At 38.5% G+C, this 22953-nt stretch overlaps 2 protein-coding genes across 8 annotated transcripts in view; one reads left to right on the forward strand and one right to left on the reverse strand.

Annotated features, from left to right (window-relative positions):
* Positions 1-22953, forward strand: part of LOC134821576 (fibrous sheath CABYR-binding protein-like) — a 55245-nt gene that overhangs the window by 8388 nt on the left and 23904 nt on the right. The gene's annotated exons all lie outside the window — the stretch shown is intronic.
* LOC134821884 (uncharacterized) overlaps positions 1-22953 on the reverse strand; it is a 62329-nt gene that overhangs the window by 4674 nt on the left and 34702 nt on the right. For 3 of the 7 annotated variants that reach the window (XM_063832693.1, XM_063832695.1, XM_063832694.1), the window contains 11 exons: positions 10328-10400; positions 9180-9295; positions 8835-8922; positions 8434-8532; positions 8037-8138; positions 7076-7218; positions 6828-6922; positions 6624-6691; positions 4015-4706; positions 3736-3854; positions 569-592 (listed from right to left, as the gene is read on the reverse strand). In XM_063832693.1, coding sequence (XP_063688763.1) covers positions 569-592; positions 3736-3854; positions 4015-4706; positions 6624-6691; positions 6828-6922; positions 7076-7218; positions 8037-8138; positions 8434-8532; positions 8835-8922; positions 9180-9295; positions 10328-10400 — 1619 coding nt within the window. Of the gene's footprint in view, positions 1-568; positions 593-3735; positions 3855-4014; positions 4707-6623; positions 6692-6827; positions 6923-7075; positions 7219-8036; positions 8139-8433; positions 8533-8834; positions 8923-9179; positions 9296-10327; positions 10401-20405; positions 21032-22415; positions 22613-22953 lie in introns of those variants that run through there. The other 4 variants (XM_063832696.1, XM_063832697.1, XM_063832698.1 and 1 more) reach the window with 4 other exon arrangements.

Consider the following 22953-nt stretch of genomic DNA (forward strand, 5'->3'; position numbering starts at 1 on the left):
CATGAAAAGTGTTATCTGAATCTGAACTGTGGGGGTAAAAAAGGAGAAAAAAGGACGATTATTTTACCCTTCAGAGTGGAGGTGCGGTCGGGTGATACTGTAAAATTAAGTTAGTAAACATGCGGTCCTAACTGCTGTAATCTTTAATTCTATAGATACAATCTATAGATAGATTTTATCTGGGTGTAAAACTTTGGATTCCATGCTTTTAGTCGTTTTTGTTGCTTGAATTCAAGACTAAAATACCTTTAAAATTTCGGTTCATCTCATAGTTTTCTCTCAGTTGCAGAGAAGCTCTTCGTGCCAGAAATTATTAGTTCATGCTAAAATTTGCTAGTTAAGATAGCTGGCTTTATCAAATGTGGCTGATCTATTAGAACTCAATAAGAGCTGCACCAGGAAGTTACAATGCGAGGCAGATCAACTTATGCGCATAATGCATAATGCATAATGCTGCATAATGCTGCATAATATAATGCATTAATTGCTGCTGCTGCTGTCTATGCATGCTGCAGTTCCCTGGTCTGATCTGTTGTGTCATATTAGATGTGTGCCGCATTATAATTACCCTTCAAATTCGTCCGATAATCCGCTGTAGTTGAAAAAGTTAAGAAGCAGTATTACTAGCTAGTTACTAGGTTACTAACTGGTAACCAGGTTACTAGCTGGTTACCAGGTTACTGTCTGGTATTTAGAGAAGAAGCTAGGTATTTACTATTTAGCTGTTATTCAGTTAAGAAGGGTTTGTTATTTAGTTAATGTCTTTCACGTGTCAGACCTGTTAGAGCTCTTCAAATAGCACAATATAGGATTTAGGTATTTTCCGTATTTTCACTTAACGGTTAACACTTTAACACAGCACGTACACTACTGCGTGCAAATATTCTGTCTGCGTGCAAATATTCTGATATGCGTGCAAATATTCTAACTGCGTGCAAGTATTCTTTCTGCGTGCAAATATTCTGTTTAAGATTTGATCTATTTATGTTATACATTTATAATTGTGTAATTTATTATATTCGTAAACATTGACTGACTAATAAACCAGTCCCTAAACATAATACACATATTTTTAATCTATATAATATAGATTAAAAATATGCAGTTTACAATAAAGAAGACAGGTATAATTACTAGCGTAAAGCAGCAGCTCAAAGGATTCAGCACATTTAGTACGGCTGTCGTTAGCAGCTTGAAAAACAGCAGAGTAAAAGCAATGCTCTTTTTATAGAACTATTATATCTAGATATAAAATTGCATTAAAAAACTATATATGGTTAGTTGGTGTATCTAGATGAAGACAATTATTTTTTAAAGTTAGTACTTGTTATCATAGTTGTGCATCTAATTTAAAGTTTACTACTATAGCGAAGTAGTGAGGTGAGTGAGTTCAAAACTTCAAAGGTTACCCGAAATGACTAAAAGTAAATTTAGAGTATGCCAATTGCCAACTAATTTTGAGCGGTTCTTGACTGAAGGGTTAAGTTCATATCATCGCATAGGACTTTGCTTAAACTGAGCATAATTATTCATAAATATTATGAATTAATACATTACAGCTTAAGACAGCTGTGATAGACTGTCTTTTTTGTCAAATGAGAGTGTGCGAAAAAATTGAACGATTCCAAGCAGGCATATTATGTGAAAAGGAAACATCCAATTTGCTGTTCAATTTGTTGTTCACCAATAACTGTCTCACTATAATTCATGGTTTGGTAAATGCATGCCCAAAGTACCTTTAACAAGGGCTTGGAAATTAGTAAGAGGGATTGGAAAGTGGAAGTGGCCTCCATAGATTCAAAAAGGAGAATGGCTTCTATTATTAAGGTGGGTACATAGCTTTGAGAGGGTCCTCTTTGGATGATCTTCCTATGACAAGGGACCCTACGTTACGCCACTGCTAAAAACCTTGGGTCCGACATATTTTTTGAATTATAAAACGATATCAGTTAAGTCTATCTACAGACTTACAGAGAAACCTTAGCGGTTGGAACCTTGGTGCTTCTGTGAAAGGCTTTTATGGGTCTCGCAGACAGCCAGGTGATCGTCCTCGCCGTCTGCAAAAGGCTATTTATAACTAGAGGATAGTTGCTATAACTAGAGGATAGTTGCTATAACTACAGGATAGTTGCTATAACTACAGGATAGTTGCTATAACTACAGGATAGTTGCTACTTGCTACTTGTCTTTGCTACTTGCCTCTTCACGGATGCTAAATGTCTCCAGAATGGCCCTGGGTTCCATCATGATAATGCTAGATGCTTATGGTGGTGTGCTGAGCTCCTGGTCTGGGAATGACCAAGGTTTTTATACTGTCTGGTAACCAGATCTCTGCTACTTGGTTACCAGAACTCTGCTACTTGGTAACCGGATCTCTGCTACTTGGTTACCAGAACTCTGGAGCCACTAGGGTGGAGGATGGTGCCACTGTGATAGGCTGATCTTTCTCTACTTCTGAGTGGTGTCCCTGCAAAGAAAGATCCTCGGGTGCTTCTTCGGCGTCCTCAGAAGGCTTCTAATTACTACTAGAAGTAGGTGGTTGCTACTTGCCTTTATACGGATGCTTGGTGCCTCCAGTAATGGTCCTGGATGCTAGATATGCTGTTATAAGCTTAGAAGGGTGCTAGATGCCGCCCGGTCTAGCCTAATAAACCGGATGTTGTCTCTGCTTGTCTGGTAAAACCTGTCCCGTGTAGCTGCAACCTGAGAGGAGGATGGAGCCTCATCGAAAGGCTGGGGTATTTCCACAACTTTGGGGGCGCCGTGGGAGTGCCTAACTCTAGAGGGGGTTGTTGTTGTTAATAGTTTAGAGAGAGCTGACGGGATCCTGATACAAGTGTTTTAGCAATGTATAAGATTAGCAATGGGCGAAACTTTTGAGTTGGACTTTGAAGCGAATTAGGAATAACTGTTCGACATTCAGATTGGTCAAATTCAGTGGTGAACAACAGGTTTAAGAACAGGTTTAAATTGGATGCTTCACTTTACAATAAACACATAATATGCTTTATAACACGCATACTCACATATGAATGAGCTAATGTCGCTAATAAATCGCTAATGAATCCCTATCAAAAGTTAATGAAATTTGGCTTGTTGCCAGCCATAAAACAGCGTATGTTTTGGAAGAAAAGGTTTTAAACTGATTTTCCCAGCATAACCCATCACATATCAATGCGCCAATTCTTTTGTAGCTGCTAAAGGCTGGCCCAAAAAAGATGCTTAAAAACTAAATTATCGATTGGCATACGCTGAAATTTGAATAAATCATCATTATAAGCGACCTCTGAAGTTTTGAATGTTAGCTACATATTGTGCAGCAATAATGCCCTAAATTGGGGGCGGGGGCGTTCAGCAAAAAACAGTATCCATGATATAAGAAGCTGTTGGAAGTGTTGAGCTATATGTAGCGCCGAGGCGTGAGCTAGCAACTAGACCAGTATTTTGGGGGGGCTAGTTATGCATAGCTCACACCCCTGATTTAGCATAGCTCAAACCTTAATCGTGTATCACCGCGGTGTGGGATCAAATTGCTAAAATGATCGGTAAACGTTAGTTTTAGTTTCTGCATAGTGAATTGGTAGATTTAAATTTGCCCGCTTTCTGTTAGTGCAAGGAGGAATATGTTAGCAAAGCTGTAATTTTATAAACTAGTTATTAATACACTTTAATAGTCTTCTCTTTGATTACTGAACTTGATGAAGTAAGTGTAATTTAAAGAAGAGTAAAACTTACTTGCTGTAAGTCGTCTTGTAGAAGACACACACGGCTGGCACAAATAGTGTTGCAAACATGGTACCGATAGTGCTAAGATCACCCATGACATACTTCATGTATACCACGAAGGGTCCGACCTGACAAGAGTCATCGTTAAATCTTAAATCATTAGTAGATCTCTTTTGTTATATGGCTTACCTCGGAAAAGTTCAAACAATTGTCAGTCAACACTTTACAGTTATAGCACGTGTGAGGTCGATGAAGTCATTTGATAGAATTTAGTATTACCATAGTTACCTTCTTAGTGATCTGAAGCTTGAGGAAACATGACAACCACATCAGGATCATAACGATGGCACCAAATAAATCAGTAGCATTTATGAAAAGCTGGACGGAAGCATCCAGTTCATCATTGGCACTGTTCATCCTGGGTTCCTTCACTCTTTTAGCACCTCTAACAAAGATGATAACCTTCCCGATGATGAAGAAAAGGAGGAGATTGTCTACGAGAAAGTCAATGAGGACGGCTGGTGACGATTTCACATCGTCCAAGAACGTTAGTTGTCTATCACCGTACCTCTTTTTTAGGAAGTTTTCGAGGTCCTTCCCCTTGAAGTGAAGAGAATTAACCTCCCTCTGATAAGTGTCATCGAACAGTTTCTTTAAAAAGTTTAAGTACTTAAATTTCTCTTTGAGGAGTCTGACATTACTGATGAACCGCCACACATACGCGGACATGGCAATGATTATGGACAAGGCGTAGACGACGTCCACGGTCTTCAGTTCGTCTATGAAGGAATGGGGCTGAACATACACAAAACTCCAGACACTGAGGAAAACGCCCAGGAATATGAACTTGTGGGTGGCATGTTTCTTGGCGTAGAGCTGCCATTTTGCTTTGGTGAGACGGTCGAAGATGGAGTGCTCTATCAGACCCATGTTGGCTAACCATACCAGGTAGTGGTAGAACGAGCAGAACATGTTCCGACCTGAGGGGATTGTACGGTTTAGTTGTTAGGGGATACGGTTTGGTTGTTAGGGGATACGGTTTAGTTGTTAGGGGATACGGTTTAGTTGTTAGGGGATACGGTTTAGTTGTTAGGGGATACGGTTTAGTTGTTAGGGGATACGGTTTAGTTGTTAGGGGATACGGTTTAGTTGTTAGGGGATACGGTTTAGTTGTTAGGGGATACGGTTTAGTTGTTAGGGGATACGGTTTAGTTGTTAGGGGATACGGTTTAGTTGTTAGGGGATACGGTTTAGTTGTTAGGGAATATGGTTTAGTTGTTAGGGGATACGGTTTAGCTGTTAGGGGATACGGTTTAGTTGTTAGGGGATACGGTTTAGTTGTTAGGGCATACGTTTTAGTTGTTAGGGGATACGGTTTAGTTGTTAGGGGATACGGTTTAGTTGTTAGGGGATACGGTTTAGTTGTTAGGGGATACGGTTTAGTTGTTAGGGGATACGGTTTAGTTGTTAGGGGATACGGTTTAGTTGTTAAGTTGTTAGGGGATACAGTTTAGTGAAACGTGACTTAATCTCATTAGTAACCAGTCCTCCGATACTTTTTCTCTCTGAAGTATTATAAAAGCCTTTTTTGGCAAGCTTCAAAACTGAAAGTTTAAGTTTTTTTTAGATTCCAAATATTTGTAAGTACCAGATTTCACTTGGGACGGAGTGATTAAATACATTTTACATCTATCATTCACTTAACAACAGTTAAGGGCTTTAGAAATAGCTCTTTTAGGTCTGGAAAAAATTAAAGTTGTGTTTCTCGTGCCATGTTCCCCTTGGTGCGGAGTGTTTAGATACAATTAGTTCTTTGTCAATAGTGTGCGATAGAAATTCAAGCACTTTGGCAATAATATAATGCAGCAGCTTATCATTAAGGCCAATGAATAGTGAATAATACAATTAGGCTGATGTTTAGTCTTATTACTGCAAAATATTTGACGTTATTTGACGTTAATTTTTACATGCTGATGCCAAATTCTAAAATACCCAATATTTTATCCAATAAGTATTTCGTTTAACTCTGCCCTCATCATAGTCTTAGTTGCATACTAAACACTTAAACCCTTTTAAACATTGTTTTCCGGATAAAATAGGGTCGATTTTGAGTGTCAATCACTGTAAAATGAGATTTTGTGTGTCAATCCCTGTAAAATAGCGTGCCACCAGCTTGATATCATTTTGTCGCCGACATATTTACACCTCTCGCAAAACTAATAATTAAGTAATTAGATTTGCCAAGACATGCTCAGGTTTGAAAGCCTAGCCATTGCTGAGTTACAAAGTTAATAGTGTACACCTGCAACCAGATAGGAAATGATGCAACAAAATTGGACGAGCTATGAGTTAGACTAATTGGAGGAGATATGAGTCAGGCTAAATGACTAATTGGACGAGATACAGTCGTACTGATTTGACGGGATAAAGTTAGGCTCGGCTGGATACGCTGATTAGTGTACGACAGTTCAGGAGTTATGGCTAATATCGCAATACTAGGTGGTAACCACCTAGAAATTCACAAGGCATTATTTGCCCTAATGGACAGCTGCACGCCGGTTACTTAAGCTGGGTTGGTATTTGTGCTTTTCTTTCACAAATAAGACGAAGCCCTACATGATAGTTGATACGCAGATATAAGGGTTTGGCTTATATTAGCTAGACTTGGTTAGACCTTTTTCATGCCAGAGTAAAGTATGTGATAATATAAAAGGGTGAAATATAAACTTGCAATTACTGAAGCCTAGTACGTTAGAAACATAACTACTACAGTGTCACGCCTGCGCCAAGACGTCTTCAAGTTCAAGCCATGTAGCCAATCAATATTGCAATAAAACTTTCATGCGGATAATATCATGTTGTCATGGTTACAAAGATGATATTGTTGCCATAGTTACCCGGACTGCCGACCAGTCGGTCGAGCTGGTAATATCTTTCACCCTGATACACATCTTCTGTAACAAACCTGCAAAAAGTGTCGTACAAAACGTGTCTTGTCTTACAAGTTACACCTTATCACTAGGGGCGTGTAGAATAACATGGAAATAATAATTCAAAGTTTAAGCTAATATATATGAACTTAGAGATTTTGTCTGACTGACTTATCGAACACTTCTCTGGTAATGGTAGGCATGGTGTAGGCTATCCTCATCAGACCCATTATCCCTGATTTGTCCTCAATGCAGGTGTCGGCACCCTGCAGGGAGTCGTGTAATGTTTAGAAAGTAGTAAATATTAACCTGGTTATCATCATGATTGAGGTTATAAGTCTCTCTAGCATACGATCTGGTGGTGCAAGTTATTCGATCTATTTGATATTACAAAACATCAAAAATCTTTCAAAACTTACTTTATCAACAAGATAAGCGGAAATGTCAGATCTTGCGTAGTAGCTGGACACAATGATGGGGGTATGGTTCATGTTGTCCAGTACGTTTATATCTGCACCCTTCTCCACTAGCAGCTCCATCACTTTCATTGCACCAAACTGAGCTGAAATATAACAGCTGATTATTAAGTATTGATGAAACCGTCTTTTAGTGTCTTCTGTAGAATAGAAACAAAATGTTTCAACTAAATCGCTACGATCTGGTATTGAAAAGATCGATGTAATGCATTAAAAAATTAGGAGAAGACTCATGACTACAACTCAGGCTGCGGTATCTTTATACTAATGAACATCTTCGCTTTTAGTCAGAAGCAGATAGTAGGATAATACGTTACATTGTTGTAATTGGGAACAGCCAAAATTTCTACTCTTTAGTCAAAAATTCCAATTGTAACTGAGAGCGCGTGCTTCAGCCTTCCTTTGTAATACTAATAACCAACACGCCTGAATATCTAATTTTCCTCGGAAAAAGCCTCTGACAAAATTGAATTTATCTTGGCTGCAGACTATTTTAATCACGAAGGAAAAACCTTCTTCTCATTATGAGACGAACAGCTTTCTGTTTAAAGACTAAATTCCTTGCAAAAACGTGCCGTTGTAATTTCATCAAGAACATAACACTTTTGATGTCTACACTCATGTGCTTTAACCAACGAAGCCTAGTAACATCTGTTCACCAGATTTTCCAAAGCCATATCTTATAAGAGCTATCCTACTTAAAAATAGTTATTACACGGGTGGTGGTAACTTGTTGAGACTTTTTCAAAGGTAACGCCATATCTCGTTAATAAGTCTCGTTTGTAAGGTGGTTGACACGAGTACTAGTAGGAGAGAAGTTTGCAAATAATAAGTGAATGGTATGTGAATTATGTACTTAGGATATTTGAATCATGCACGTTAAGTATTTGAATTATGTGCTAACCAGCAATATGCATTGCGGAGCGTCCGGTCTTTTTACATCTGTAGTTGATATCCGCGTTATTCTTTATAAGCGTGTCCGCTGTATTGGGCTTCTGTGCTATAGCTGCAAGAAATGTTATTTTAGATAAACATAAAAGTATTTGTATAATAAACATACATTTGAAATAGCGGAAACGTTTATTGATGAAGTAGGAATTGTACATTAGTTTTTGCGGCCTAGATAGGTTTGTTAAAAGTATGGATTAACTTAGTGAAGTTGAACCTACCGAAAAGTTTGGACTTACTGCAAGCATTACTGTGATCAAAGCATTTCTGTAGTCTAAGAAAAAATTTGATCAAAGAAAAAATTCGGGCGTACCAAGAATATTTCAACATCTGCCAGGTTATTTTAAACAAACCTGCATAAAATAGGGGGGTGTAACCGTCAAAGTCCTCAGCATTTGGATCACCACCGCAATTTATCAACTTCTCCACTTCTTTTTTATCACAGTATTGGGCTGTTAATTGTTAATATAAGCAACTAAATTGGAAAGTATTCGTAAAATTTGCAGTATGTTAATAAAATAATAACAAAGTGTAGGTAATTTTTATGCAGTGTCAAAAGGAAGTATAAAAAAGTAATACAAACCGCAGAAACAAGATTAGTTACCACCAGATATTTTATAAAAATCTTAACCTACCTGTATTATAATTTATGCTTATATCAATTAAATAAGGATAAACTAAACCTGGTTGAGCCAGGGGAACGGCCCACAGCAGGGCAATCAGCGATGTACCCGAAATCCTAACATAAACTTACTTGTAATGTGGAGAACAGTCTGACCATGGTAATCCATCAATGCCAAGTCGTGTGACTCAACAAGGGCGTTAAACTTGTCGTCCTCCACCTGATTGGGTGGTTTTTATTGATAAACAGTTGATCGTTTCATTGGAATCACTGAACTTAATTTGGGGAAACATGACTATTATGTTTGATAGGAAGTTTACGAAAGTCAGATATTGGTACAGTTATTGCTGCCACTGCTAGCTAACCCTAACTGTGCCATGAGTAGCAAAGAGTTACCAAAGAGTTACCAAAGAGTTACCAAAGAGTTACTAACGACTTACTAAAGAGTTTCTAACGACTTACTAAAGACTTACTCACCTCAACTGTGCAGTAAGGGGCCATGGTTAGAACAGCTCCTTGATCTAAAGCACATTGCTCCAAATATCTGAATAAGGCGTAGGGGTCATCTTGGTTCTCAAGTTGGGGTGGGATATCTGAAGGTACAGATCTGATTAATTCCTTATATGGTAGTGTTACCATGTCAACATCACCTTATATGGTAGTGTTAACATGTCAACATCGCCTTATATGGTAGTGTTACCATGTCAACATCACCTTATATGGTAGTGTTACCATGTCAACATCACCTTATATGGTAGTGTTACCATGTCAACATCGTCTTATCTGATGATTCTTTCAAGAAAACTTATAATGTTTTTCTGAACAAAATTCAGTGATACCAGCATTGTAACATTGTCATCACTGAATGTTTCAGAAGAAATGATAAATTTTCTTAAAAAAATGAGTGTAGACAGGAAATGTTCAAATCAATTTCCTCCGACCATTAAGAGTCATCAAAGTGGTTTTTGAAGACACATGAATCCCGTTCATAGTTTCTAAACTTTATAACAGCAGATTCTTGAAAATATTTCCATAATATTTTCTTGTACCCGTAATCAATATCTAATCACAGAAATATTTGCCGTATAAATGCCGCTATAATGCACACAATTGTTATACATATCCCATATTATGTGCAACACACATTACAATGTTACACCTTGCTGCTCATTATCTTGCCATTTAATAAACGCATCCGCAAGTTCTCAAGTGTATTTGACAATTAGATTGAGATTTACTACTCCAAATACCATTACTCCAAATACCACACGTAACATGTTGGGTGCAAATAACAGTGTTGTAAAGAATCTATTGCTGCCCACCAAGGATATGTGTAAGTGAGTGCTGAGCTAACTGCAGGCTAGCTTTTGTAAGATGTCCAAATTAGCTGTGATCGAATGTTCAGATCTAACATTAAACCACGAATTGGTTCAATCAACTACGACTATGTAGTCTCCACAGTGCTATGTAGTGAAGCAATATAAGTATATAATAATGATGTAATATAATGTAACTATACAACAAAAGAATGATTAGCACTATCTCGCCATGGAAGACTAAGGAGTTATTTAAGAGTTACTGAAGAGTTCCTAAAGAATCACAAAACAGTTACTAAAGAGGCTGACCTGTTATGGGTAATCGTTGGGGTCCCTGAGAGTCTTTCAAGACATCTTTGAAGAGTGATATCGCAGTTTGTAACTGAGGAATATTATATTAGAGCACATGGAAAAAAAAAACATTATAACATGGTTCAGATAGGATAAACAATTTCGTATTTTTACAATAACTTATAAGAAAGAAAAGCTTGCAAGAGGCAGTGTAGCGCGATGGCTAATTCTCACAAAGTTTTCACAGCATGAGAGTAAGTTAAAACACCTTCTATTATTATGTCACGTTATATATTATTTTAATATTTTGTTATAGTAATTATTTTATCAATATATAATGGAGTACCGCTGATCTTGACTCCGTCCACCTCTTTCTCCTCTTTGCATCTGCTCGATCAAAGAAGTCGTAGACATAGTAGAAGAGTCTCCAGCAGTTCCACTTCCACGTCTCCACCCACCTACACAACCTCCCACAACACCATATATCCCTGTCTGGATCTGCGTGGTGCCGTAGATACCTTCTTGCTTTCTGCCTCAGCCTATACGTTATATTAAACAACCTATCCTCGTTCAGTAGGATTATCCGGAAGAACTTTTCAATAACCGTCTCCTTCGCCTCCTCCACTTCAGGAATAGAATCAGTATAATGAGAACTAACAACAGACACCACATCCTCCAGCAACACATCAGGGGTGGTTCTAGGATGCTTGTATTCATGTCTGTGGAGCTCAGGGCTGGGGAGTAGGTGAGGAGATTGGAGGTGATGTAGGTAGGGTGGGAGGGGTGGTGTCCTGGAGGGGGAGGGTGGGACAGGTGGGATTTGGTGGAAGATGCTGTAGCTGGTTTTTGATTTCTTACGTAGTCGTGGTTTTGGAATTGCTTCACCGTAATCTTCTGGAGCTTGTGAATCACCTATTTTACTTTTGCGTCGATTGGGTTTTGCAGGGGGTTTATTTGATTCTATCTGTTCGATGAATTTTGATGCAAGACCCAGTCTGTTGTATTTCATCGAAGGCACAGTATCTCTGCCTTCATCACGAGGCAGGGGTCTTTGTCGAGTAATATCAGATTTATGCTTGGAACTAGGGTCATGGGATGATCTTGGAGAATCTGGATATGATGAAGAATGTGAAGCATTCGAAGAGGGAGGATTTGAATTGCAATTCAGTGATGAGGAAGAAGGTGTTGTTGAAGTTGGTAAGCTAGAAACTGAATAAAAATCGCTCAAGTCCGTGCTGGACGGACTCAAGTCCGTGCTGGACGGATTACTTGCTCTTGACATTGCCTTTAGAAAAGACGGACTAAAACTAAAAACGGAAAATATAATGCAACTATCAATACTAGACGAAGTCGGATACACGTTATTGGTACGTGTGTTGCATCAGATATAAATTGTGCAACCCCTGTAATGAATTGCTGAATTGATAGGACAGCACGCTTAACCTAATTTAAGCGGTTTTATTGTGAATATACTATACACTTCAAACGGCAATAATAGATTACACTCCAAATATACTAGACAACTATATATATATATACTATAATATATATGTCTGCACATTTCATTGCTTGCAACAATATTACAATAGCTCTGGAAACGCCTTGGAGAATTGGTAAAACTCATTTCAATAACTGGACGGATGTTTTCAATCCGTTTCCCAGTTTGATAGATGTAGTTGCCATTTTCTACATGGCATAGAATTTCATCGGAGAGGCCAAACAGAGTTTGTTTTGCGAATGTAAACCATAAATTAGGGTCATATCCGACAAGTTACTCACAAATACAACAGATTTGCTTCGCGTTTTAGACTGGCTCCGAGTAGAAATAGATTCTTGAGACTTAGATATTTCTTTGAAATGTCTGTTGTTTTCTCTGAGTCGCCTTAACAATGCTGAATGGTGCATTTCGGGATCGCTCGATGATGATCACCAACTGAACTTCTACTTTAACAACTTTTAAGCGCACCAAACACGACCTCAAATTAAACGGCCAAACAAGGTTTTGCTTTGTTTTCAAGTGTGACCGACACCACAAAGCAACACTTAAATTACGAATTATACGGTTATAATACAGCGGAACAAATGCACTGCAAATTTACTCAGATTTATTCTGCTACCACTGAATGGCTTATAATTAATCAAATTGAAACTTTTTAATAAATTTTGTTCGGTTTAAGTGAGGAACTGTGTGAATATTTGTGCTCTTCCCTGTAGCCAATCAAGCGCGGCCGCTTCGTTAATTTTTCCTCTTATTGTCATGTTTATCCGGGAAATTCATTCAGAGGAATAAAATATCGCATAAATAAGGCAACACATTTTTATATTTTAATACTTTAGGAGTGCTATTAATTTTGGAGGAAACCTTAAGAGTGCATATTGTTAATAATTGTTATCGCCCATTGGAGCATACGGCATACCATAGGAGTAGGACATAAGCCTATACAGTTACATGCGGACGTAGATGTTTCAGTAAATAATTGTAAATTATTAAATTGTAAATCATAGCACCAAAATAGATTTCCCTGCTTCAGCGACTGGTAGAGTGTCAGACGTCAGTTGAGGAGGAAGAGGTGCATTCTTTGCCACGTAAATTACATTGTAATTAATTTAGGTAGGAAGATTGTCTGGTATGCTAAATCGCGAGTTAATAATGATTGTGGGCAACGGTAATGAAAATGAAGTTGTACGTGTCTTTTGTGTGTGATAATAATAACAACGATGCGATCATTCATTTTGTACTCAAATTTACGGGAATTATTCGAATTATCTAAAAAAAAGGAAATTTCTGATCTACCATTTCATCTTGACTATTAATTTCACCTACCCCTTTTGTCAACCCTTTAAGACCACATCTCCCTTTAAAAGGATGAAAACGGAAGAGTCCCCGATAACGTCTTTTCCTCGAACTTGTGTCTGATTCCTCCTCAGACGGACCCTGTTTTAATGACCCATCCCGGAAGCACCGCAACAGTGGGGTCTCAAGTACCGGGAACTGATAAGGTGGGGGCTGTTCTCGGACCCTCCTCTCTACTCCTCTTCTCTCCACGTTCATCAACAAGGGTGTTGAGTCCTGCCTGTGCAAGAAGTTCATTCTCCTTTGGGATTCTTTTCGTTTTATAATCATTTCCTCCAACTCAACATCATGTTCAAGTGGTTTTCTTTTCACCTCCTTGAACGGGAAATTCTCCTCCTCCAGAGGTGTCTCAGACCCGCGCATGAGGTTCCTCTGAGATCCTTGCTGTGTAGATACAATTGAAGCAGTTCTAGATCGCATGCCAGGAAGAAGTCCAGTGAACAGTCCGGAAGAAGTAGATCTTCTTCTCACAACCCTCATCCGGGATCTGTCAGAGGGTACTTCAGCTGGAATTTCACCGGGGGTAGGTGCAGAGTTAGTTCTGTTATAGTCTTCTGGTCGAGGATTATTTGAGGAAACAGAAGCTCTGGAGCCACCACCCATGATAGAGTCCCTTCTGGATTGTGCGAGGGAGCTTCTCCTGCGACGGGCTGCTTCTTCATCTATCGCTGGAAGAGAGCTTTGAGCCGAGGAGATTCTCCTGTTTGCCATCATTTTAAGTCCGGTTTATCGCGTGACTCTGTTATCAACTATGTTATTCTTATCAGTTGATCAGTGTTCAGAGGACACATATTATCCTCTCCTATCCATGTGGTAACCCTGAGACGCTTTTAGAATCGATTGATTGACAACCAGCAGTATTATAAATGGCATTATGAGTAATGTATTACAGCAACATAAGAAATAATGAAAATCTTTCAATTAATAAAGTTACAAGCAAGCCAGATGGCTATTTATTTCAAAATAACTGAAGATTATCAAACAGCAGAAGTATGACACCGAAATGCACAACCAATTATCCAGACCATCCTGTTATAAATGGAGTAAATGATAATTAGATAGCCAGAAAATCTTCCTTGTGCCTTGTTAAAGTACGAATGCAAACTATTTTTTAATTGATGTCAATTATCATTTTTCCGTAAAGCATGTAATTACGGGCAGTTAATTTTGCCTTCATAACGGAACAAGGAATAAATTAGATTACTTATTCGGACACCTATGTTCACTCATCAGACTTATATGAGCCATATTTGAACCATTTCATGTGGTTAGAGCCGTATTTGTATCGATTGATGTGGTTTGAGATGAAAGAAAACCACAGACGCTTCCTTTTGTTTGGTAATTTTGATATCTCTAAGTGGAAAGGGTCTAATTTGAAATATGACGATTGCACTATGCAATATCTGACCACTTGATAATTTTAGGGACCAGATAACGACAAACTGTATGTGTGTTTATATTACTTTTTCTACAAAAAGATATCAATCAGCAACAAAAATCAGTTCTAGAATAAGAAAGGAATAATGTGGATTGTCATATATTCCGATTAAACTAGTTATACATATGCAAATGAAAAGTACACTTGGGACAACAAACTGAAAATGCGATATGTTGTTAACAAATGCAAGCCATTAAATTATGTGGTGATGTGATAATAATAGATCGAACAATAAAAGAATGAAAGCTCATTTCAGAGGAAATTCCAATTGGCATAGTTTATTATATTCATTAAGCCACCATTATTTGGTTTAATTAGGTATGTAAAAGCTTTTTTAGAAACTTTTAGTTACCAAGCAATTTTAAAACGTTTATGTCGACGGCTAAATTTTGGTATGGCAGAAATTCTCCCAAAAGCTTAATTATGTATGGTTTACAAATATCACAAGGTGTAGCGTATTACATGTGTTTAAAAAAGAGAAGAAGAAAAAAGAAAATATGTTTACCCCGAAAAAATCCAGCAATCCAACGGCTATTTCAGACATTTTTTCTCTGGTTCCATCCATCTCATCATCATCTTTTAAAAGCAACACCCCCTTCTCTGAATCTGGGGGTTGTCCATTGGGAGGGTTTTTATCTTCAAAATCTTCGCTGGGGGGTTTTTCATCTTGAGCCTGTGGTTCTACTTCAACTTGTGGTAATTCTTCCAAAGATGTCTTAAACAGTATAAGTGGCTCTGACACTCTTACAGTAAACTTTTTATTAACAAAACTTTCAGTTCGACAATACGGATCAAAAACAATATCACCACGCGAGTCATAGCTATCCAAGAGAGCTGAACAATCAGTCCCATACCCCGGAATGTTCTCCGAGCAGCACAGCACACAACCCAGCTTCCCCCTGGTACACTTTGCATGTACTGGACTGTCACACATGTCACACACTTTAGTGTTTCTGGGGGTTAGTAACCATTCCATACAGCTGCCACACCTTGTTTTAGAGCTTGAGGGAGGGTCCATGTCGAGCTGCTGTGATTTCCAGCAGTCTTTAAGAAGGAACTTCAACTAACATGCAACAACATAATGAGCATAGAACACAATATAGACTATTATAAGAACTTAAGAACTACTTAACATCGTCAAACTAACTGTAAGAAACTAACATCACTTTCACTAAACCTCACCAGTCACCACAACTAGCCGTTTCCCAGTTGAGAACAATTTAAAGAAATGTTGAAATAGGTGCGATCAAATTTGCTTACTTATAAAAAATCTAATCACTGTTGCATGTATGTTGCAGTGACTGCATTCAGTAAGTGAAATGATCACTTCGATCTTGTGAAAATATTGCTGAACACTGACTAGACTTTAGAGGAGAATATTTAACGATCTGTCGAATAAGCATATTATACGTGTCTACCCAATAACGGGTTACAGTCAATAAAACGTCAGATCATTCGTGCACTTGAAGTCATCAAAGATGAACAAAATTCGATAAAGGAATGCAACCAATCGCAAAAGTGAAGACTTTCATAAATAGAATCTATAAACCACGTGTAGCCCATACTGGCTAAAAATATGTAGCATCGGGTTAAGTGGACAAGCCACTTAAGTGGTCAAACCTCTTGTTTCTATAATTAATAGACAAAAGAGACATATCAATGAAAGCCAACTTGGCATTAGTATTAAGAATGAGATTTGTGTTATCTACAGAGCATTCATGGCATTGCACACTTGCGTTTGAAAAAAAAAAACTTATCCAGAAGCATGCGATTGAGTTCATTATCGGCGATCCACGATATTGACGCTTCTCTTTTGCTAGTGAATTAGAGGGACAATAAACCAATCCACTCAATCCTATTTTGGGTTCAATTAGGATTAAGAGTTATGGAATGTTATCAGTCCTTACCCTAAAACAGGTGAGTTTTTGATAAATTCTCCTCCAACGAGAGCCTTTCCCCGTCGTGTTCCCATGGCTCTTTATTGAGATTTCCTTCGCAGCAGTTTCAGCATCTACCAGATTATCGGCTGCATTCTTTTCTCTGCTCTTAGTCTTAGAATCACTCATCATAACGGTAACCACGGTAACGGCTTTTCCTTCTCAAACAATGAACCAAGCAACAAGAAATGTTATAAAAATACTATTCAACAGAGATTGCAAACAAGAGCGCAAGGCTCATCTATCAATGACCAATGCTGTAAACAAGGCAAGGGTAATTGTGCCTAATTGATCGATGAAGGCACGGTATATTGATTGACAAATAGTATGGTCGTATGAAATATGCAGATACACTTAATTTGATTGAAGGAGCCGGAAGGCAGCTGATTGATTGACTTTTTAACTAACTCCCTGTCTCGGCGCTCTCTTCGTTTATTCTAACGGCTCGATTGTGATTATAAGAGATAAAGGTTAAAGTTTGACATGCTAGTCCTTTGAACCTTCTCATTTTTGTGGGTTTGATTGGTTGAGTTTGTGTCAGGTACAGAATAGTTTATGTTATAGTAATGATAGTTTATGTTCATTGCTTTGAAATTACCGATGTAAGATGTTGCCCCTATCTAAAAACATTTTTAATTTGTCACTGGTCATTAGGTTTATGGTATGTATTATTATAATGCATTCCATAAACTAATGATCAGTGACAAATAAGAAATGTCGATTTGATAACATAAAAAATAAATACAGAGAAAATTATATTTTTGAGCCTTCAGATTATATACTCATAAATGTGCATTCTAAAGGTTTTTTGGTCTGGATTAATTGTCCAGGGTTGATAAAGATACTCGTAAATTTCCTTTAAATTTGTGATCAAAGAAAATTGATCGAACAATATGTGTCAGTAAACATGTAATAAAGTAATAAAGATATGGTAGCATTGTCTAAAAAAAGTGGACATTTTTAACAGCTTGAAAATTGAATTTTTGAGACGTCCACATCAATTAGACAATGATAATCACCAACTGTTGACGTAATATCCGGATAGGAACATTTTTATGAGACAGATGTTGAGAGTTCAAAATGTTTGATAATTCCGTATGAAACCAAGGGAAACTGCTCTTTTCAGGCAAAAGAAAAGACCCTGAAAGATCAGTTACTTCCCTTGGTCGCATATACGGAACTATCAAAAAATGTGAACTGTAAACATCACTAACAGTAACTGTTAAGTGTCACCAGTCTGCCGTGATTTTAACATGTAACCATAGCCAGATCTAACCGGCTAGCTATTCAGCACATTTGCAGTGTCTTTTCATCACTTGGAATGGAATTATAACAGCAGCTAACTAGCTACCTAGCTGGCAGAACTTTCATCTTTTTTATTTACGGGAAAAATGTGCGACAGATGCATAGTTGCAAGTCGTTACAACTCTACAAAACTTATGAAACATTTTTGGCGCTTTCCAGGGTCCGATGAAATGAACGTAATCTCTTCTTCCCTCCAAAATGTTGCCTTATATGCAGATGCACCCGTGATATAATGAAAACTAAACTGTTTCTTTAGTGTTTTATAAGCGTGTGTGGGTAAGACGAAGGGAGCTAAATTCTCCAAACCAGTCTAAAAGATAGTTTATGTTTAAACCTTGACCAAGATCTAATTACTGAATATGTATAATTATGATATAGTTTAGATGTAGATGTTAGAAGCTGTATAGGAAAACATGATTGCACTTGTATGTCATTTTGGTACTTGACATTATAATAATATGCAAATGAGTGATGGCTTCGGCGTAAGTGTGTACAAATTCCTTATTTCCAGCTGGCCGATGACAATAAATTATTAGAATGTCATACAGATCAGCTACTACAGGAGGTCCAGCCTTTGACCAACTAACCTCAAAAAGAAACTGTTAATATTTCAAAAGTTAGCGCAAATCCCAAAATCCGCATTTTAGCTCCCACGTTAAGCAAAGGGTACAAAATGAAGCAGTCCAGCTATAAATCCTACTAGAGATATAGGATCCAGTTCATTAAGAGCAACACGAGCTAGTTCTCCGTCCTCCCCTAAGGAGGGGTGCTCACTCCCCCTCCTTATATGGGCATCACGTGGGTCCTCACTACAAGCTTCCTGTAATTAATGTCCGTTATTGACTGATCAGAAGCGAGCTAGATAAAGTCCGGGAGAAGCGGGTGGAGGTTAAGGAGCTGTCTACTGTAAGGTTTCCCCTCGTATCAAGCCATCAAATATTGGCTGATTTCCTTATAAGGTTAGAATCTTACAATCTTAGTAATAGATTGTGTTTGCCAAGTGTTAGCTGCAGGTACATTGGGATCGGGAGGAATTCTGATGATTCTGATGTTTTAAAAGTGGACTGAGGTTATCGATTTGGCCAGATGTAACCTAACAGCTGAGGAGCGGGAAAATGTGACAGTTAAAAGGCTAATGGGCTATTCTTCTTTAGATTGGGTTCCTTTGTGTGTCATATGAGAAGCGTTAAAAGAGCTGCACATGATAAGTCTTGATATAATTGCATATTTTTGATAGCTTAAAGCTTAACTTTTTAGATGTTTTCCCAAGTGAAATATAAAATGGGTTTATAATCTCTTACACAGTCTATAGGTAGCACATAACGCTTGAGTAATTGACATATTCCTGTTAGTTCGCACTCTAACAACCTTCAACTTAAACAACCGTCAGCATAATACATACTATGTCAATCTGACATATTATGCACAATCCTTTGATATATCTCGACACGGGAATAGCTCAAGGGAATGCCGACATTTTTCCAAAGGCTGACGCATGTTACAGCGATGAAAAACGTTTACCTGCAGCCCAAAGAGTTGGATTTACAGCTTTTCCAAAGGCTGACACATGTTACAGCGATGAAAAACGTTAACCTGAGTAAACCCAAAAGAGCAACCCAAAGAGTTGGATTTACAGGTTCACCCGGACCACAACTACATTATATGGCTTACTACACACGCCTTGACTTACAGCTACTGGAGCAAGGAGACCTTCAGTGTGATACTGGTAGATGGTGGGAGTACATGAGGTATCCTTCCCTTCGGAGTTCTCAGAGTCCTCAGAGTCGGTTACTTCAAGATAGGAGGGTTTCTCGCAGTAGGAACGACGACAGGACTCGGAGAAAACTTTTTGATTTTCACGACAAAGGGGCATGGAACTTTCATTGAAAGTTGAAAAAATCAACGGTTATTGAGCAAAGGTTAGAGCAAGCGAAACAATGTATGTGCACTAGCTCACTAGGTACACGTACTACTCACACCAATAACACGGAAAAGTACACAATTTCAATAAAAGATCTGCTCAAATCCGGTGGAACCAGTTACATTATCTTTTATTGCAAGTAGTGATGCGTTATAATAGACCAATTACTTCGCACTATCAGATCCTGTTGATTGAATTGCGATCTTACGGGATAAAAATGCAATAAGCAATTATGTCATTTCCCCAATTTTGATGGGCGCTATTGATTATTTTGAGTGTCAGATTTTACCATTATCGCCTTCGCTTCGTACGAATACACTCGAGACTTTCAAGGGTCAAGTCAAGAAATAATGTAAACATCAACCTCTCAGTTTCACGATGAGTGGAAAGAGGTGCAAGATTTACAAATTTGAAAAATGTAAAAATATGAATTCGTTGCAAAAAAGATATCAGTCTATGATGATCATTTCAATATTCATTAGACAAGAATAACTTTAAATCTAAGCAGCACGAAAAAACAGCATCAAAAATGTTAAATCTACATCCAAAATTTTAGACTAACTTCCAAGATTTTGAACTAACATAAAACATATCTAATATAAATAAAAAAACTGAACTTAAATCAAAAATTGTAAACTCACTTGAAAACTGAAATCGAACTGGCGCTTTGAGTCGGGAATGAGAACAATAGTTTCCGAAACACCATTCTTGTGATCCATCGGGGCCGTCAGAGACCCGTCACAGGTAGGGGCGTTTAGTTCAGGTGGGATAGGTTACCATGGTTACCATGCAACATTCAGTGGGAGATGATAGAGCCGTAGTACGCTACAAACGAAACAATGATCACACAGTGCAGCAGTGAATCAACGAATCAGTAACCCTAACAACGAAAATGACGACCTAGACTCGAAATATTTGGTGAATTGTGTGACTTCAGGGAAGCACTACTACGACAGCAAATAAAAATACAGGACTATGAGAGAAAATTAGAGTCAAATCCTGCTGTATTATATATATAACAATATCTCAAAGTTTGGCGGTGGCTATGACTCCTTCCATGCTGGACACTATATAACCCAGCAACTAGTAACTATAGCAACTAGTAACCATGGCAACTAGTTCCTCTCATTGCTCCTTCACATAATGAGGTTCAGAGACGGTTTACAGGAGAGCGTCACATCTTTCAACAGCTCAGCCCAAACACGAAATAGTTGCACAGGGGAGTACAATGTGCCTAAAACAAGTGACACGTCCTTAAGTATCAGAGAGAGAGAGAGGGAGAGAGAGAGAGAGAGAGAGAGAGAGAGCAGAGGGTATATAATAACTTTATAATGTGAAAGATTGAAACATGTAGGATCCAACTCTCTCTCTCCCCCTCTCTATCTCTCTCTCTCTCTCTCTCCCCCTCTCTATCTCTCCCTCTCCCTTTCCCTCTCTCGACCGAACTCGAAGAGTGATGAATGTCACACTGCGTGATAGGCCCGACAATTACAGCGACTAAAAGCGAACTAATATGTCGTTGTTGTCATCAACAGTGTATCTTGCTGTGCTGTCTTCCGAGGCGTTGCAAGTCAGACGTTCCCGGATATATCATGTTTATGAAGGAGCACATGTATCATATTTTCAATTGTCGCCAGTTCATTAGCTCAAAAGTGACAAAACATTTTGTTTGGATTCCAGCAGCGCGGCGGGGAAGAAAGATGCAACTTTTGGCTATGATGTGTTCGGAATGAGGAGATGAAAGTGTTCTCGATACAGTAGGCACCAGGCAGCAAAAAGGAGATATGTCAAATACTAGCAGCCCTTTTGATTGACCAACGAAAAGCGTCAAGATCGACAGCATTGTTTGTCTGAGGGCCACGTTGCCATGGTTTCGCACGACATCAGGGAACTAGCCACGCCAGCCGTTCCATAAGACGTTAATTGCGGAGACTTAGTCGAACGTACTGCTTGTAAAGTTGTAATAGCTGCAGCTGTGGAGGCGCAAGGTAAAGCCAAGTGGGATCCAGCTGTAACCAGTCCACATTTTAACGTTACGATAGTACGATCGTTAAAACTATAACCCTCTTGATCTCCCACACGGTAACCATGGCGGCGACACACGGTAACAATGGCGACGACACTTGGGGAGTGTCTCCAAACGTGTCTCTAAACAGGACGTACCACTGGATGTTAGGGCTGGTGTCAGACTGTACGCCAGCCGTAATATCTCACAACATACTCAGCTCAATTCAAACAACAACGCGTGTTAAATTAACAGGAATTTTGACGTTCGGAGATCTGGTTGCAATAGGGAGAAGCATATAATACTTAGCGTATAATATTTTCATGTTATGATAATATTTTCCTACTATGATATAACTATAAGGATATAATACAGACTATGCTGGGAAGGCAGTTTGCGTGAGGTACTGTTAGAGAACCTGTACGTGCAGAGTAAGCGAGCCGTGGGATATAGTGAGTTCTGCAATCTGCATTCTCTCACACTTTTACAGTTATTGTACGCGCTGTAGGTATATAATTCTCCTTTATAATACGAGATATTATAGGAAAATGTCATATCCCAGGTGCCATGAAGACGAGAGAGATATCATCAAAAATCAGCTAATCAGGCTGTCTTGGTAACAATGACTACCAAGAATGCAACCTACGTGTAGTAAAGCGGAGAGGCATGGGAGAATGTGTTTTCTCACACTGTTCTGTAAGAGATCTTTCAGATAGCAAAGTGGCATAACACCAGGCAAATAATTTAGCAAAAAATGGTGCTACAATGAAGTAGCTACGAGTGTCAAACTGAGATTTGTGAAAATGTACCAGGTGAAAAGAAAAAAAAACTTATCCTGGAAGCCAAGCCGATAGATTCCGATGTCCTAAAAATAGTGGAAGTTCCGGTCACACCTTTTTCGGAACCTGTCACCACAACATCGGCTAGTAAAATTAGAGTTTTCTTCAAAGAGCTTCATACTGGTTGTAACAATTTAAACCTCAACACTACTGAGAATACGGGGAACTGGCAGTGAACTAAATCCACGACCACCCAATTGTCACGTCGTGTCTGTCACCACGTTAGAGGGAAAGCCCTGAAGTTGACCCACATACCGGTTGGCACACATTTTTGAGCGATTCCACAGAAAATCGCCACATTTTTTCCAGCTTACGAGCTAGTAACTGACTTTGATTGGCACAACA

This window comes from Bolinopsis microptera, chromosome 10 (genome assembly GCF_026151205.1).
Source record: "Bolinopsis microptera isolate Bmic1 chromosome 10, MBARI_Bmic_1.0, whole genome shotgun sequence".
NCBI classification, from domain to species: domain Eukaryota; kingdom Metazoa; phylum Ctenophora; class Tentaculata; order Lobata; family Bolinopsidae; genus Bolinopsis; species Bolinopsis microptera.